Source organism: Gopherus evgoodei, chromosome 7 (assembly GCF_007399415.2).
Source record: "Gopherus evgoodei ecotype Sinaloan lineage chromosome 7, rGopEvg1_v1.p, whole genome shotgun sequence".
NCBI lineage: Eukaryota > Metazoa > Chordata > Testudines > Testudinidae > Gopherus > Gopherus evgoodei.
The window spans coordinates 105,576,435-105,596,118 of record NC_044328.1 but is presented as its reverse complement, the minus strand read 5'-3'; the positions used below and the strand labels follow the sequence as shown (position 1 = coordinate 105,596,118).

Below are 19,684 nucleotides of genomic sequence, written 5' to 3'. Positions count from 1 at the left end.
AATGCAAACAGTAAATGCTATCCTTGTCTCATCTTTCAGGCCTAAACGGCAACAACAGAACAACTTTTCCCTGTTTCCTTCCACCAAAGGCTGGAATTTCAGAGGGGTAAGTTTGGGTTTTTATTTATTGTTTATGTTCTCCCTTCCTCCCATACGCTGCTGCTAACTCCCACCACAATTCACTTTGCAGTTCAAAAATGTGAGGAGGGCTGGTATTAGATTTATGGTAAAGTAATTATAGAGAGGAGGTTTTAAGTTTGCAAACCATTAAAGGCATCCACAAATACAACTTTCATTTGTGCAAATTGCCTAATTTAAAGCAGTGTCAGTGATCAGGTGTTTATGGCAACTAAAGCTGAGAGACGTATTCATATTAATGGAATTTTCTTGTGAAATTTGGCCATTTTCATGTGTCAAAAACTTCAGTGAAATTGAAGCAACAGCATTTGTTTTTAACTGCATTTTTCACTACATGGGAATTAAAAAAAAAAAAAAAAAAAGCCACCCGAAGCCAGGTTTTTATTGAAAATTTGCACATGTAAATTTTGGATAAGTACGGCTGGAGAAAAATAACAAAAAACACATTGTCTAATGGATTATGCACAAGGTTGGGAGTGAGGAGATCCTAAATTCTGTTGTTGTTCTGTCAGTAATTGGCCTGAGCAAGTCACTTAACTTCCAAGTCTCAGTTTCTTCTTTGTAAAATGGAGGAAAACAATAAATATTTAGGAAGATAAAAACAAATCATACAATTATCTGCTCTTTTTCCTGCAAACCCTGTATTTCATCTATTCCTTTGTGAGTTATATCTAAGACTGCGTCACTCTCTGAGAGGAGGTCACAATCTTTATCTTCCCTTGACCTTTGGTTGGAAAACTGGGGCCTGGGTTTTTTTCCTTCAGACACAGGTATTCCCACATAATAATCCAGCCAAAAAGGATACTGTAAACTAAACTGAAAGGTTAATATTTGCTGAGGCAGCAGAAAATTTTTACGAATGTCTGCTGTAGGTCTCACACATGTGCAGCAAGTCATTTTCTCCAAAGGATGCAATTTAATTGTTTTACCTACAAAAGCTTTAAAGTGATTTGATTAAATGTCAAAAAAAAGATACAATTTTGTGACAGTTATGGTGATGATCCTGGACAGACTCGTTTGTGTGTGTGTGTATTTATAGTAGCTTAATGGAAGGCTGGGTAGAAAGATTTGTCTCTTACATACAGTATTTTATGAATTAAGACCTCAGTTCAACAAAGTATTTAAGCACATATTTCATGCCTATTGTACAAAGCACTGAAGGACGTGCATGTGCTTAAATGTTTTATAAGTAGGGACTGGATACTGACTGGTTAAGGTGTGTATTTGATCTTTATATAATTAAATAATGTAATATTGTAAGTATATAATATAATATAAAAGTCTCAATTTTCATTATTTATACTATCTATTTACTTTTGCATTATATTCAGTTTGGACACTGTAAATAAACTAGTTAGTTTCACTCTTGTTTGTAGCCAATTTTGTATTTTCATAATTTGGCTCTGACACATTAACAGGATGCTGCAATATTGGGGTGTGACGTTATTGATATAAACTGGGACCATATAGAACATGGGTTGCAACCAAGGTCCTGTAGCGGCACCAAATCCTAGGTAAAGGGGGTCATATAAGGTGTCTAAGACCAGGTTACGGATTACTGGTTATGATTATGCTGTCTGTATGTCTGTAGCATTTTGGTAGTTGAAGTTATGAATATTGGCTGTATGCTGTCTGTATTGCAAACTTGTGTTGTGTCACTGGGAAAGATCCCAGACAAGTTGGTGTCAGCTCTGTTTAGCCTGCTTGATGGCCTCCATCGAGAGAAGGCAGTTACGCCCTGTGACTCAGCAGGGTGTGCAGAAACTGGCCCATGTGACTGCAAACTCCATTTTGCTGTAACTTTCCACAGCAGGAACAAAGGAGTGTTCTTACACTTGGAAAAGCCTATATAAGGCAGAGGCCTCATCTCCATTTTGTCTTCAATCCTGCTTCTTACCTCTGGAGGGACTTTGCTACGAACAGAAGCTCTGCACAAAGGACTGAATGACCCATCCCAGCGGGGGATGTTCTCCAGAGACTTGATTTGAACCTGCAGTTTACTCCATCACTGCTACAAGCCTGAACTAAGAACTTTGCCATTACTGTATGTAATTGATTCCACTTAACCAATTCTAACTCTCATCTCTATCTTTTTCCTTTTATGAATAAACCTTTAGATTTAGATTCTAAAGGACTGGCAACAGCGTGATTTGTCGGTAAGATCTGATGTGTATATTGACCTGGGTCTGGGACTTGGTCCTTTGGGATCGAGAGAACCTTTTTCTTTTACTGGGGTGTTGGTTTTCATAACCATTCATCCCCAGGACGGGTGGCACTGGTGGTGACACTGGGAGACTGGAGTGTCTAAGGAAATTGCTTGTGTGACGTGTGGTTAGCCAATGGGGTAAAACCGAAGTCCTTTTTGTCTGGCTGGTTTGGTTTGCCTTAGAGGTGGAAAAACCCCAGCCTTGGGCTGTGACTGCCCTGTTTGAGCAATTGGTCCTGAATTGGCACTCTCAGTTGGGTCCCGCCAGAATCGCAATGTCACAGTTGAATTGGCACTCTCAGTTGGGTCCCGCCAGAACCGCAACGTCACATGGGGTTACAAATGTTGCAGAGGAGTGTTGTTCTCTTAAATAAAATTTCTCCATAAAACTAAAAATGTGGAATTATTTCTACCAAATAAAATAAAACTTGTTCCTAAATTTGGGACTGTAGCAATTTGGGGAATCTGTCTAAGTACAACTTACGAATTCTGGTTGATATGAAATTGTTGAATCATGGAAAGCCTTAGTGGATGCGGAGTCAGCCATCTGCTGTCACAGTTGTTGCAGATCCCTCCCTGACCAGGTGCTATGGGTATGTCTACACTACAGGATTATTCAAATTTTACATAAACCGGTTTTATAAAACAGATTGTATAAAGTCAAGTGCATGTGGCCACACTAAGCACATTAATTCGGCGGTGCACGTCCATGGTCCGAGGCTAGCGTCAATTTCCGGAGCGTTGCACTGTGGGTAGCTATTCTGTAGCTATCTCATACTTCCCACAGTCTCTCCCGCCCCTTGGAATTCTGGGTTGAGATCCCAGTGCCTGATGGGGCAAAAATCATTGTCGCGGGTGGTTCTGGGTAAATGTCGTCACTCATTCCTTCCTCTGAAAAAACAACTGCAGACAATAATTTCGCGCCCTTTTTCCCTGGATTGCCCTGGCAGTCGCCATAGCACGGCAACCATGGAGCCCTTTCAGCTTTTTTTTTTTTTACTGTCACCGTATGTGTACTGGATGCCGCTAATAGAGGCGTTACTGCAGCGTTACCCAGCAGCATTCGTTTGCTTTTGCATGATAGCAGAGACGGTTATCAGTCGTTCTGTACCGTCTGCTGCCGTTGTAAATTGGCAGGAAGATGACAGTTATGTGTCGTTCTGTACTGTCAGCTGCTATCATGGGTGCCCCTGGCTGAGGTCGGCCGGGGGCGCAAAGGCAAAACTGGGAATGACTCCCCGACTCAATCCCTCCTTTATGGTTACTAAAAATAGAGTCAGTCCTGCCTAGAATATGGGGCAAGTGTGCTAGAGAAGCAGTGTATCAGAGAGCACAGCTGCTCCGTGTCAGATCCTGCAGAAATGATTAGCTGCATGCCATTCACGGGAGGCGCCCCTGCAACAACCCCACCCATTGCTTCCCTCCTCCTCAACCTTCCTGGGCTACTGTGGCAGTGTCCCCCCCATTTGTGTCATGAAGTTATAAAGAATACAGGAATAAGAAACAGTGACTTGTTAGTGAGATAAAATGAGGAGGAGGCGGCAGCCTCCTGGTGCTATGACAGTCCAGGCAGTACAGAATCTTTTCTTTACACATGAAAGGGAAGTGGCCGATGGAGCTCAGCCCCCAGTTGCTATGATGAGGATGGTTACCAGCCGTTCTGTCCCATCTACTGGGAATGACCAGGAATCATTCCTATTTTTACCCAAGTGCCCCCGGCTGTCCTCACCTGAGGCAAGCCAGGAGCACTCATGGGCTGATGGTGATGATGGATATCAGTCATATTGTACTATTTGCCACCAGGGAGGGGAGAGGAGCGGATACTGCTCTTCACTGCTGCAGCATCGCGTCTACCACCAGCATTCAGTAGACATAGGGTAATATTGAAAAAAGTCAAGAAACTATTTCTTTCCCTTTTCTTTCATGTGGTGGGGGGAGGAAGTAAATTGACGAGCTATACCCTGAACCATGCTGGACAATGTGTTTGAACCTACAGGCACTGGGAACTCAGCCAAGAATGCAAATAGTTTTCAGAGACTGCTGTGGACTGTGGAATAGCTGGAGTCCTCACTACCCCCTCCCTCCCTCCATGAGCGTCCATTTGATTCTTTGGCTTTCTGTTATGCTTGTCACGCAGCACTGTGTAGCCTGGAGATTTTTTTCAAACGCTTTGGTATTTCGTCTTCTGTAACGGAGCTCTGTTAGAACAGATTTGTCTCCCCATACTGCGATCAGATCCAGTATCTCCCGTACAGTCCATGCTGGAGCTCTTTTTGGATTTGGGACTGCATCGCCACCCATGCTGATCAGAGCTCCACACTGGGCAAACAGGAAATGTAATTCAAAAGTTCGTGGGGCTTTTCCTGTTTACCTGGCCAATGCATCAGAGTTCAGATTGCTGTCCAGAGCGGTCACAGTGGTGCACTATCGGATACTGCCCGGAGGCCAATACCGTCGATTTGCGGCCACACTGACCCTAATCCGATATGGTAATACCGATTTTAGCGCTACTGCTCTTGTTGGGGAGGAGTACAGAAACTGATTTACAGAGCCCTTTATATCGATATAAAAGGCCTCGTAGTGTAGACGGGTGCACCGTTAAATCGGTTTAACACTGCTAAAATTGGTTTAAACGCGTAGTGTAGACCAGGCCTATGATCAGTCACCTTGGGACAATGGGTAGTGCTGTTGAACATCCTTCCAAGATACTTTTGGAATGGAAAGTATTGCATTATCATCATTCTCTACGACTACATCATGTGCTTTTTTCTCAAATATGTATTGACTGCTCAGCAATTTTGCTGAAAATGATTGTGAAATGGTAGATTTATGATTCTAAGGAAAGGAGGAAGTGAGAGCAGCAGAATAAGGACAATAGGCTTCAGAAAAGCAGACTTCAACAATCTCAGAGAAATAGTAGGTAACGTCCCAGGGGTAAAAAAATCTAAGGGATAAAGGAGTTCATGAGAGCTGGTAATCTCTCAGAGAGACAACATTAAAGGCCCAACTGCCAACTATCTTGATGTGAAGGAAAGATAGGAAGACTATTAAGAGGCCCATATAGCTCCATCGGAAGCTCTTCAGTTACCTGAAAATCAAAAAGGAATCCTACAAAAAATGGAATCCTGGACAATTTGCTAAGGAAGAATTCAAAAGTATAGCACAAGCATGTAGGGACAAAATCAGAAAGGCTAAGGCACGAAATGAGTTACTCCTACCAAGGAACAGAAGAGGCAAAAAGTAGTAGTTCTTTAAATAAACTAGGAGCCAGAGAAAGATGAAGATAAGTACAGGTCCTCTATTTAGTGGGGAAAGGTAGCTAATACGTTATGACATCAAGAAGACTGAGTTGTTTAATCCCTACTTTTGCTTTAGTCTTCACTAAAAAGGTTGATGGTGGCCATTAATTCAATTAATATTGTAATAAGCCAGCAAATGGCACCTAAGCACAGTCAAGTCCTGGAGGATCAACGGCTTGAAGGGGTAAGATGACAGAGGATTCCATGGCAGATGGGAGGAACTTGAGGGCAAGCGCCATCTTGGCTGTAGTGTCAGGGGGAGGGGGAGGAGAGACGGAGGGCGCTCTGTGGAAGGAAGAAGGACTGTTTTGCTTTGAGAGTGGGTGTGCATAAGCCAGGGGAAAAGGAGCTGTGACAGACACTACCAGACTGTGACTTGTCAGCACTTCGGACTTAAACTCGCAGGTGTCCTGAGGGAATGTGAAGACTGAGTAACTGAGGAACAGCATTCCACCTACACTTACCACGTGGCCTGTATTTGACCAGTCTCACTGTTGTTTTTTTTTTTATGGATTTGCCAGTTGCCAGATTTAATCTGCTGGATTTTTTTTTTTACGTGGGTCTAAAGATTTCCATTATTATCACAATACACTGGGATATCTAATATTAAAAGTGTCTGTGTCCAGCTAAAGAAGCTGCAGTGTTCCCGCTTCTGCGGTTTAAGCTATAACAGATCAAAACTGTTGAAAATATAGCAGCTGTCTGCTTACCAAGACACAAGTGCATCATGCCTGTGTGTGTGAGAGAGGGTATGAGTCATGCAAGAGTGAGGAGATGTGTGAGGCATATTAAATAATGGAAGATCAGGGCGATGGTGCAAGTGATCTACTACACCCCTGAAATAAAGCTCGCGTCAGAAAAGGCACATTCAATGACAACTGGCTAAATGAAACTACTTTTGAGAGTGGCTAGCAAATGTGCTGCTAAAACAAATGCCCATTTGTGGACAGTGATGGTATCAGTTTTATCTATATGTGTTATCTATACTGTTAGTGGCTGTTGAAGAGGGCGGTTGTGGAGTTGCCTGGGTATTGGGGCTGAGTGGAAGGAGGGTTCTGGTTTTTTTGCATTTCAAAGATGGTAACCCTAATTCCAACAGGTTGGAGGCCCAGACTGAGCAACGCAATCCATGAAACTAACATCTCAACTTTACGTGCAGCACTGGTGGGGTTAGAGGCCTTGGATAGGGAGTGATGGTTTTGGGCACATCTGGATGTGCTACTGTTTCATTGTTGTTGAATCCCCTTACGTTTTCCACCCATGTCCATTTTGGCCCATTGGGCCGTCTCCATTCTTCTGCCTAATATTCTTTTATATAAATGCTTAGAAAACTTCTCAAAGTGTAACTAGGTTTTATATTAGGAGTTTCCAGACCCACATGAGAAAAGGAGGCCTGACCTAGAGAGGAATAAGTGCAAGCATGCTACTGTCGGGCATCTGTCCGCACCTATGTCCAGCACAGGGGGTGAAGGTGGGTGAGGTGGCATGATATTAACAACATAGGGGAAAGAATGCAAGACAAATTAGGGAAAGAACAGGGTAAAGAATATTTATGGAAGTTAGATGTACTCAAGACAGCAGTGCCTGATGAAGTTCATCCTAGGGTACTGAAGCAACCTTGGAACTATTAGCAATTATCTTCAAGAACTTCATGGACGATGGGTGAGGTCCCAGAAGCAGTAGATGTGATGTATGTTGATTTTAATAATACCCTCAGAACATTCTCATAAGCAGGGTAGGAAAATGTGGTCTAGTTGAAATTACTATAAAGTGGGTATACAACTGGTTGAAAGACTATATTCAGAGTAATTATCAATGATTCATTTTCAAGCTGGGAGGGCGTATGTAGTAGGGTCCTGCAAAGGTCAGTCAGATACTATTCAATATTTTCATTAATGACTTGGATAATGGAGTGGAGAATATGCTTACAAAATTTGCAGATGATATCAAGATGGGAGGAGTTGCAAGTGCTTTGGAGGACAGAATTAGAATTTAAAACAACTGTGACAAATCAGAGAAGTGGTCTGAAATCATTAAGATGAAATTCAATAAAGACAAGGGCCAAGTACTTTACTTAGGAAGGAAAAATCAAATGTATAACTACCAAATGAGGAACAACTGGCTTGGTGTTAGTACTTCTGAAAAGAATATGGGGGTTATAGTGGATCACAAATTGAATGAGTCAACAATGTGATGCACTTGCAAAAAGTGCTAATATTCTGGAATGTATTGAAAAGAGTGCTGTACATAAGACATGGAAGGTAATTGTCCCACTCCACTCAGCACTGGTGAGGCCTCAGCTGGAGTACTGTGTTCAGTTCTGTGCACCACACTTTAGGAAAGATGAGCACAAATTGGAGAGAGTCCAGAGAAGAGCAACAAAAATGATAAAAGGTTTAGAAAATTTGACCTATGATGAAAGGTTAAAAAAACTGGGCATGTTTAGTCTTGAGACGAGAGGATTGAGGGGGGGACCTGATAAGTTATCATTTACATTCAGGACTATTACAAAGAAGACGGTGATCAGTTCTCCATGTTCACTGAAGGAGAGATAAGAAGTAATGGGCTTAATCTGCAGCAAGGGAGATTTAGCTTGGATATTAGGAAAAACTTTATAACTATAAGGATAGTTAAGCTCTAGAATAGGCATCACTGGAGGTTTTTAAGAACAGATGGGATGGTCTAAGTTGATTTGGTCCTGCCTCAGTGCAGCAGGCTGGACTTGATATCCTCTGCAGGTCTCTTCAAACCCCTACATTTCTATGATTCTACTTCTGTCTTTTTGTTTTCTTTCTTGATGATTCTACCACCTCCATCTACTAAAGGACCAATATTGTTGTTAGTATTCTTTTTCTTCCTAATATACTTTTAAAAAACTCCTTATTGTCCTTAACTCTGCTGGCCATAGAGGTCTGCTTGTGTCCTTTTGCTTCCTTTATCAATTTTCTACAATTCCTAACTTTTGATTTATACTCACTACTATCAACTTCCCATTTCTCCATTTGTTATATATCTATATCTGTGTGTATCTATGTGTAAAGTATATATACACATATATTTACTGCCCCTCTAGGCCAGGTTGGTTTTTTAACCAATAAGGCCTTCTTTCTTGATTTGTGGGATTGTGGCTTTGGGGATATTTTTGAGCATCCAGTAAAGTGTTTTTAAACAATTTCCAATTAGCATTCATATTTTTTCTGTTTAAATTTTTCCTCACTGCTGATTGAACTCACAATTGTCAGCTTTGTGAAGTTGACCCTTTAAAGGAACCTAGTATATACACGACTGAACTTTATTCTGTTTGCACATAACAAATGTGATCAAGCAGTGATCACTTGTACGTAAGCTACCACTAGTTTTTAGTTCTGTGATCAATTCTTCTTTATTTGTCAAGATGAGGTCTAATATGGAATTGCCCTATGTTGGATGCAACTCTTTTTGAGTTAAGAAATTGTCATCTATAATATTTAGACATTCCAAGGATGTTTTAGTACTGGCAACAAGAGACCCCAAGCATTTTGTAGTTGTAATATTTCATAAAACTTATACAAGATTGCAGTTACAGAACAAAATATTAATTCCTTGGAAAAGTTTGAACCAAATACCTTAAAGGATCAAAGACGAACCTGCATCAATAGCCCACATGACTTGTCTGGACACTGAAATACACAGACAAGTGAGCGCTGAACAAGAGAGCCAAGTTTCATTCAGCATTTGCAACTCATTGGCATCAGCTTTGCTTTGATGGATGGAAAAAGTGTGTTCAAAAAAGCTTAGTGAGCTGACTTCAGGTCACTAAGGTTTTGGTACAGGTGGTGAATAATGAAAATAAATGTTGATATCTTTTCAAACAGGAGTACAATTCTAACTGAATACAAAGAAGAGTTGAATTAATGTTGATGACAGAACAGTGAGTTTGGTGCTGTCATACTTGGGCATGGCAAAGAAATCTCTGAGGAGCTCTTTAAATTTGTTCACTGATGATGATTTGTTGAAAACTTACATAGCATGTCATCTAGAAATAGCATAAAAGATTATTTCAACAGCCCCAAAGCCACTAGGACAACCAAAAGTGGCAAAGGCATTAAATGAAAACATTGTGTTCACTTCCCAATCTTCATTTGACAGTCAGTTTGATACTTTGAAATGTCTCTGTCTAGTATTGAGAAAAATGGGTCTGTTTAAAGCATCAATCAGCATACACCAATGCAAACCTCAAAGTGAGATAAGGAGGGCCCGGATGTTAAACATTTACCAAGGGAAACTCCTCTTCACTTCTTGTAGTTGCATTAATTTATTTTATCATGGGAAACTTTTTTTTTCCCCCATGCTGATAGCAATCAATTTGAGCCCTGTATATAGAGATCAACAAATCTTCATATTTCTGTTTCTTAATGGGAAGTTCCATGACTAAAACAGTCATAGAGTACCCGAACATAGCGATGGTGTATGTACGTGGCTAAGAGCAGCCGGGGCCCTACACTGAACCTGATGGCGTTTCTTGTTCTGTCTAACCTGTAATACAGTAACTTTAGAACACCGCACCCAACCAGTACCAAAACTTCAGGGAATGTTCTAGGCATCAGTGGGTGGAATCCTATGTATTTTGGTGAAAGTCAAAAAACCTGGTTGTCATGGTATAATTCTCCACTCTGAACCTTAGCGTCCAAAAGATGGGGTACCAGGATGACTTCCTCTAAGCTCAGTTACCAGCTTAGTACTTTGTAGCGCTGCCACCAACCAGGAATTCCAGTGCCTGGTACACTCTGGTCCCCCCCAAAACCTTGCCCGGGGAACCCCAAGACCCAGACCCTCTGGATCTTACCACAAGGAAAATAAACCCTTTCCCCCACCATTGCCTCTCCCAGGCTTCCCCTTCCTGGATTACCCTGGAAGATCACTGTGATTCAAACTCCTTGAATCTTAAACAGAGAGGAAAATGCGCCTTCCCCCCTCCTTCTCTCTCCCTCTCCCAGACTCTCCCTGAGAGAGAAAGTGATCCTAACACAGAGAGAAAATTAATCTTTCTCTCCCCCTTCCCTCTTTTCTCCCCACCAATCCCCTGATGAATCCAGACCCAGTCCCCTGGGGTCTCACCAGAATGAAAAAACAATCAGGTTCTTAAACAAGAAAAGCTTTTAATTAAAGAAAGAAGAAAAAAAAAAGTAAAAATTATCTTTGTAAACTTAAGATGGAATAGGTACAGGGTCTCTTAGCTATAGACACTGGGAATACCCTCCCAGCCTAAGTATACAAGTACAAATTAAAATCCTTTCAGCAAAATACAAATTTGAACTCCTTCCAGCCAAATACACATTTGCAAATAAAGAAAACAAACATAAGCCTAACTCACTTTATCTACCTAGTACTCCCTATTCTGACCTTATAAGGGCCTGTAGGAGAGATTGGAGAGAAAGCTGGTTGCACGTCTGGTCCCTCTGAGCCCCCAGAGTGAACAACAACCAAAAACTAACAGCACACACACAAACTTCCCTCCCTCAAGATTTGAAAGTATCTTGTCCCCTGATTGGTCCTCTGGTCAGGTGACAGCCTGGCTCACTGATCTTGTGAACCCTTGACAGGCAAACGAGGTATGAAGTACTTCTGTTTCATTAACTCTTAACTATCCGTTTATGACACTGGTGCTGCAGACAGAGTGCCTATACATATCAGAGGCAGTAGTTTAACTTGCTCTGTGGGGAGAGTATGTATCCAGGAGTCTAATAGACAGGAGAGTATTAGAGGGAAGGAGAAATATGGACCTGGAGGGAGAGGAGGAAAAAGTAGAGACAGAGGGAAGCAGCAGAGACCAAAGGGATGAGGAAGTGGTGGGGGAAGCTGTGAGAGGGGTCCACAATGATTTAAAATGGAGAGCATAGACTGTAGACTAGACTCTGAATGATTATTTGAATAATGTAATGTAAAAAAAAATAGACATTGTGATGATTTGGTGAATCTTTCTGTACAGCTTATACATTCTGGTTGATAGTATGAAGTTATTCTTATGAAGTTGTTGTATTTTTTGAATACGTGTAGTGGATTTCATCCTTGCTGATATGGGCTGTTTGTGTCATGTACTTTCCAGATCAGGTACAATGGTGGGAGTGGGGAGAGGAATAGAGGGGTCAGCGCTAGTTCCAGGGGTTGGGCAATTGGACTGTGAGGTGTTAGGTCTTGGCAGGTGGTCCTAGACAGAGGATCTGCAGCTCAAGAGTGTGCTTAAAGAACCTAAGCCAAGAGTAGTGCCTGAACTTGGTTCAGACTCTGGAAGCTCAAAGCACACTGAGTCAGCAGTTGAATCTCTCATAGCAATTTGAATGTCCAAGATGTGGGGAGCTCAACTAGATTTGTGACAAATGGGTTTGATATGGAGAAGTTACTGAAAGAATAAGGGGGGAAAAATGTTGCCTGGTCAGTGAGGAATGGTGGGTTTGTGGGAATGATTGAAAAGGACCATCATTTCACCCCTGCTTATCACTGAGATAGGCATGTCTATTCTGTTCAACAAAAAACAAATACGATCTTCTGCAATATTACATTATGTTGTTTTTTTTCTCCTCCTTTCTCTGTGCACCCAAATTGGCTGAAAAACCTCACTGCCAAAATTAAATAAAAAAATGAATAGTGAAATCTGAACCAACATTTCTGCTTGAAATATTTTTAGAGGCATGTGTTTGGTGTGCAGTTGCCCGAAGATTGGAGATAATTTACTGCAGCACGGTTTCTCTTTATTTCCTCCTTTTTGTTCCATTTCCTTTTTGGTTTTACAAAAGTATTTAACTAACCAAGCTGCAGATGCTGCCACCTGTGAGCAAAGCTGGTATAATTTATTAGATGCCTGACATAAAAATGTGCTAAACATACTGAGGTCAGGTTTTGATGCATAAGCAGTTTCTCTGATATCCTGATTTCAAGTCTGTGGGGGGAAGAGGTAGCTTGCATGCCAAATGGGATAAATTCCACAATTCTCAGACGGTATTTACAAAAAGTATTTACAATACTTGCACATGTATTTTGTGCAAGTTGGCTGACTTCAATTATTCCCATAATGAAAGAAATCTAAGCAGGGTAAAAGTTAGTAAGAAAGAAAGAAAAGCTTTGCTCTGACTGGCAGGTTAGTTACATAAAAGAACTTTTCAGTAAAAAGTAGCCATCTACCTCTCCTACACTCCTGGATTCTCATAGCAATTTAACACTTGATTGCACTTAATGCATTTATCTACTGATTTTTATCTCTTTGACTAAACAACAAGAATGAGACTGTTAATAGGAGCAAAATTCAAGTAACATCAGACTGGTCTCACTTGAGATAAATTGGAGTAAAATTATATGCTGGTGATTCCAATTTGAAAGTGCTACAGCGCCCTATTATTCCACTGTTACAAGGAAGAGTATTGGAATATGGCAAATATCAAAAAGACTTTTTGTTATAAAGTGCAGTAGGAACTAAAACTCTTGAAAATCTTTCCATGACTCTTTTTTTTGTATTTATTGTGCATGGGTTTAGTATGCTGTTGTAACACCGACAGACTCTGGTTGTCAGTGGGCAGGAATGAACCTGGAGCTTAGTGCTCCAGTGATGGAGTCTAAATTAGCTGTTACCACTCAAGAAAAAGATCTTGGAATCATTGTGAATAGTTCTCTGAAAACATCCACTCAGTGTGTAGCGGCAGTCATAAAAGCGAACAGAATGTTGGAAGTCATTAAGAAAGGGATAGGTAATAAGACAAAAAAAAATATCATATTGCCTGTATATAAATCCCTGGTACACCCACATCTTGAATACTGAGTGCAGATGTGATCGCCCCATCACAAAAAAGATTTATAGGAATTGGAAAAGGTTCAGAAAAGGGCAACAAAAATGGAGCTGAAAGCCATGTGTCTCCCAGTTAAGGCTGTAGAGCAAACTCATTAATCTCTCTCTAAGTGGCCTCGGTGCCATTAACTAGGACAGAGCACCACACCCAGGAGTTATGTGGGTTACATATTTCCCCTAGCTGAGCAAGTCCTTCCCAAGAATTGGAGAGTTCCCAGTTGAAATCCCGGACAAGCCCCCACTTGTAACACCAACAGACCCCGGTCATCGGTGGGCAGGATCGAACCTGTGACCTCTGGAGCTATATCCAGTGGATATAGTAGACTTAGATTTTCAGAAAGCCTTTGACAAAGTCCCTCACCAAAGCCTCTTAACCAAAGTAAGCTTTCATGGGCTAAGAGGGAAGGTCCTCTCATGGATTGGTAACTGCTTAAAAGATAGGAAACAAAGGGTAGGAATAAATGGCCAGTTTTCAGAATGGAGAGAGGTAAATTGTGGTGTCCCCCAGGGGTCTGTATTGGGACCAGTCCTATTCAATATATTCATAAATGATCTGGAAAAAGAGATAAACAGTGAGGTGGCAAAATTTGCAGATGATACAAAACTACTCAAGATAGTTACGGTAAGTCCCCGACAGACTGCGAAGAGATACAAAAGGATGGGTGACTGGACAACAAAATGGCAGATGAAATTCAGTGTTGAAAAATGCAAAGTAATGCACATTGGAAAACATATTCCCAACTATACATATAAAATGATGGAGTCTAAATTAGCTGTTACCACTCAAGAAAAAGATCTTGGAATCATTGTGAATAGTTCTCTGAAAACATCCACTCAATGTGTAGCAGCAGTCATAAAAGCGAACAGAATGTTGGAAGTCATTAAGAAAGGGATAGGTAATAAGATGAAAAAAATATCATATTGCCTATATATGAATCCCTGGTACACCCACTTCTTGAATACTGAGTGCAGATGTGATCGGCCCATCACAAAAAAGATTTATAGGAATTGGAAAAGATTCAGAAAAGGGCAACAAAAATGATTAGGGGTATGGAACAGCTTCCATATGAGGAGAGATTAATAAGACTGGGACTTTTCATCTTGGAAAAGTGACGACTAAGGGGGTATGTGATAGAGGTCTATTAAATCATGACTGGCATGGAGAAAGTGAAAAAGGAAGTGTTATTTACTCCTTCTCATAGCACAAGCGCTTGGGGGCACCCAATGAAATTAAGAGGCAGGAGGTTTAAACAAACAAAAGGAAGTATTTCTTCACCCAAAGCACAGTCAACCTGTGGAACTCTTTGTCAGAGGATGTTGTGAAGGCCAGGACCACAACAGGGTTCAAAAAAGAACTAGATAAATTCATGGAGGACAGGTCTATCAATGGCCATTTGCCAGGATGGGCAGGGATGGTGTCCCTAGCTTCTGTTTGCCAGAAGCTGGGAATGAGCAACAGGGAATGGATCACTTGATGATTACCTGTTCATTCCCTCTGGGGCACTTGGCATTGGCTATTGTCAGAAGACAGGATACTGAGCTAGATGGACCTTTGGTCTGACCCAGTATGGCCGTTCTTATGAAGCTAAATGCATGAGCCTCTACTACGTGAGCTAAAAGCCACATAGCCTTTAGTTAAGGCTGTAGAGCAGGCTCATTAATCTCTAAGTAATCTCGATGCCACTAGATGGGACAGAACACCACACCCAGGAGGTGTGTGGATTACACTGTCTTTCTAGTATCGAAGGGGTAGCCGTGTTTAGTCTGGATCAGTAAAAGCAGCAATTAGTCTATAAGGTGCCACAGGATTCTTTGCTGCTTTTACTGTCTTTCTAGGGGATCCTTTAGGATTTGTCTACACAGGGAAATTGACCAACATAACTATAGCGGAATAATTAATAATTAGCAGCTCCCCTGTACGCTTTAACTTGAGCTGCTAACTCAAGTTAAAAGATGAGTTTCTGGGTCTTTGTTTCTATTTTAATCCTGGTTAGCTAACCTGAGTTATGAACATGCTTTTTTTTTTTTTTTTTTTTTAAACAGAGTAGGCGTAAAATAAGACCTGCACTGACATTTAAGAACTCTTAGGGAGATGTGCTCTGCACTTAGGGTCCAGCACAGAGCTGGAGTTTCATGTAGTGTGGAGAAGCTTTATCAGTGATTATTGAAAGAGACAGATCAGTGGGACCTAGAGGATTGTTTTTCATTTTTGCTAGCAGACAGAATGCACATGGTCCTTTGATCTTGTGATGGAAGAAGCCAAACAAACTCTCTATCTCTCTACCACCCACATATGCTAATTAGGTGCATCACGTAACTGCAAAATGGAACCGAGGAAACATTTTAAAGAGCACTAGGCTGTTTTGGAAGAACGACTTTGTCTTCCTTATTTCTGATAACCTGAATTTCCCTTTGGGCAGAACAAATGGGTCATTGCATGCTTGTGTTTACAAGGTAACTGTAATAGAGACGATGGTTACAAATCTGCCTTGCACAACAAACTGTTTACAGACCTGGTGATTAGAGCTATGGTTGCAGTACATAGATAAACTAGAGACTAGTTTTTATTTAGAAAAGTACGGGTTTTGATATCTGCCTTAATCTATGGAAGGAGTTTTAATTTTTTTAATTTGTTGTTCGTTTTTGTTGTTGAACAATCTAATAGATGTATTGTTGATTACTCACTAGACTGATTTCTACTGGAACAGAAAGGTTTATGTTGGCAAATGCGGGGAGATGCTATCAGAAGTTCATTGTGTGGCATTTGCGTAAGTGGATAGCAAAGTCAGTTCCAACTACAGTTCGAAAACACAGATTAGCTGTACTTTTTAAATATATACACTGAAAAAAAAAGCAGTTCACCATGACAAATTACAGACAATGTTGAAATTAATAATACATAATTCCAAACTGATGTGTTCATTCAACACATTTTAGTTACCATGATAATCCCACTGCACCCAACAAAGTCTGATATGAATAATTACCTTCAGCCAGGACATTTTTTTAAGTCTGAGCAGAATATTGTTAGTTTGCAAACACATTTACTGTTCAAATCTGTGATTAATCAGCCAGTAAGATCCTTTTTCCTTTCATAGAATCTTTGTAACTGCTTTGGTCTATTGAGATAAAGAATAATCTTTAAACCCTTTGTCTTACAGTAATTTATTATGCATCTAATAGCCAAAATAGCACATAAAATTGATTGTAATTGTTACTGATAACTAAAGAGTTCTACAATGCTGAGGTGTCTGTAGTATTATCAGTGAATGCTGCCTGTCAATGTTTGTTTATGAAGGGTTTTTTTAACGGCATCTTAATGCATCTAAGAATTAAGTACATAAAACCATTAATGAACCTAACACACACAGTTACTCCATAGCCCAGTAAAAGTATTGTTTCCAGGTTCAAAACATAAAACCGGCCATAATGGCTCAGACCAATGGTCCATCTAGCCCAGTATCCTGTCTTCCGACAGTGGCTAATACCAGGGGTTTTAAGAGGGAATGAACAGAATAGGTAATCATCAGGTGATTCATCCCCCATCGCCCATTCCCAGTTTCTGCCAAACAGAGGCTAGGGACAGGGGAAGCAGGTTTGTATAATTTTTGGTGGTGCCCAGAACAGGTCCAAGTCTCACCCTCCCCACACACAACTGCCTTGTAAGCTGATATATATTTTTAGAATAATGTAGAAATGGACTGGAAGCAGTAAGTGTTTAACAGTTTCTCTATCACTATTGTAAGAAAAAATTATTTAACTAAGAATATCAACTTTATTAATACTCTTTTGAATACGGAAACAACCAAGCACTCTTGGATCAATAACTCTCAAAAGCAAATACTTTCTAAAATTAAAACAAAAGGTAGCCCCTTCTTTTGTAATGTTCTTCAGGAGGCAGCAAACATTTTTTGTCGTTGTTCGGTGGGGGAGGGGGCTGCCCCTTGCCCAGTGTGGGGCTGGAGCAGTGACTGTGGGGGAGAGTGGGGGCAGAGTGTCATGATACTCATCCAAGCTACAGCTGCTCAGGTCCAGGAAGCCCCCTCTCATCCCCTGTGGAGGGGGAGAGGGAGCTGCCATCACATGTGCGCCTCCTCCCCTGTTCTGCTCCTCACCATAGCCTCACTGGGGGGGTGGGGGGGATGGAGCTGCCTCTTGCCAAGTTTGGTGGTGTTTGTGGTCGGGATGGGGACAGGGTGTCATCGGTCTGACACTCACTCAAGCCCCAGCTGCTCAGGTCCAGACTCCAGGAAGCCCCCTTGGAGTTGGAATCATCTCCCAGTGAGTACTGCGGGCGGGGGCCTCTGCCCCTTCTCCGTCCACAGGCTCAGCAGCCGCTGCTGGTGCTCCTCCCTTTGTTGTAGCCAGCAGCGACTGGCAAGGGAGTGCAGTGCAGAGCGGCAGAGCAGCTGCACACTGCCCAGAGTGCTGGCAGGGATGCTCTGGGGGAGGCATGCAGGAGCAGCAGGCAGGACCAGGGGATGCTCCAGGGGGAGGTGCAAGGGGGCAGCAGGCAGGTCCAGGTCCTGGGCCCTGAATGTTGGAGCACGGGCCCCATGGGCCCATATAACTTGCCGCCCCTGGCTAGGAACACTTCAGAGCATGGTTTTGCATCTCTGCCTGTCCTGCCTAATAGCCATTGATAGGCCTATCTTCCATTAATTTATCCAGTTCTTTTTTGAACCAGATTCTATTCTTGGCCTTCATAACATCCTCTGGTGAAGAGTTCCAGAGGCTATGTGTTGTGTGAAGAAATACTTCCTTTTGTTTGTTTTAGACTTGCTGCCTATTAATTTCATTTGGTGACCCCTAGTTCTTGTGTTATCAGAAGAATAAATAACACTTCCTTATTTACTTTCTCCACACCAGTTATGATTTTATAAACCTTTATCATAACCCCTCTTAGTCATCTTTTTTCCAAGCTGAAAAGTCCCAGTCTTATTAATCTCTCCTCATATGGAAGCTGCTCCATACCCCTGATCATTTTTGTTGCCCTTTTCTGACTTTTTCCTATTCCAATTTATCTTTTTGAGATGAGGCGACCACATCTGCACACAGTATTCAAGATGTGAGTGTACTATGGATTTCTGTAGAGGCAATATGATATATTCTGTCTTTTTATCTGTCCCTTTCTTAATGATTCCCAACATTCTGTTCACTTTTCTGACTGCTGCTGCATACTGAGTTGATGTTTTCAGAGAACTATCCAGAATGACTCCAATATCTTTTTCTTGCATGGTAACAGCTAATTTAGACCCCATTATTTTATATGTATAGTTGGGATTATGTTTTCCAATGTGCATTACCAACATTGAATTTCATCTGCCATTTTATTGCCCAGTCACACAGTTTTATGGGATCTCTTTGTAACTCTTCACAATCTGCTTTGGACTTAACTATCTTAAATAGTATCTGCAAATTTTGCTACCTCACTGTTTACTCCTTTTTCCAGATCATTTATGAATATGTTGAATAGGACTGGTCCCAGTACAGACCCCTGGGGGACACCACTGTTTACCTCTCTCCATTTTGAAAACTGACCATTTATTTCTACCCTTTGTTTCCTGTCGTTTAAGCAGTTACCGATCCATAAGAGGACCTTCCCTCTTATCCAATGACTGTTTACTTTGGTTAAGAGGCTTTGGTGAGGGACTTTGTCCAAGGTTTTTGAAAATCTAAGTACAATATAACCATTGGATCACCCTTGCCCACATGGTTGGTGACTCCCTCAAAGAATTCTAGTATATTGGCGAGGCATGATTTCCCTTTACAAAAACCATGTTGACTCTTCCCTATCAAATCATGTTGATCTAATTACAGATGTTCATTAATTACATCCGAGTTCTTTTATAAGTATAAAAGGCCTTTTAGACTGTAAGCACATCAGAGCTGGAATTATCTTTTGTTATGTGTTTGTACAGTGCCTAGCACAATGGAGCCCTGATATAATTGGGGTACATAGAGCCACTGTTATACAAATATGAATATAAACTACATATGAAAACATAGGGATAGCCTCTTGTTTCACTGATACTCAGTTACTTGATGTAGTAATTTTCTTTTAGTTCTGTTCATAAAGAATAAAGTATTGTCTTCTATCCTGTTCAGAAGGTTGTCTTGGTATGTTGCATTATCTGTTTTGGGTGAAAAGAATGAGGAGTACTTGTGGCACCTTAGAGACTAACAAATGTATTTGGACATAAGTTTTTGTGGGCTAAAACCCAC

At 41.2% G+C, this 19,684-nt stretch overlaps 1 protein-coding gene across 1 annotated transcript in view; it reads left to right on the top strand.

Annotated features, from left to right (window-relative positions):
* ARHGEF3 (Rho guanine nucleotide exchange factor 3) overlaps window positions 1-19,684 on the top strand; it is a 261,653-nt gene that overhangs the window by 70,045 nt on the left and 171,924 nt on the right. Inside the window, exon 3 of the mRNA XM_030568685.1 lies at window positions 40-106. Coding sequence (XP_030424545.1) covers window positions 40-106 — 67 coding nt within the window. The remainder of the gene's footprint in view (window positions 1-39; window positions 107-19,684) is intronic.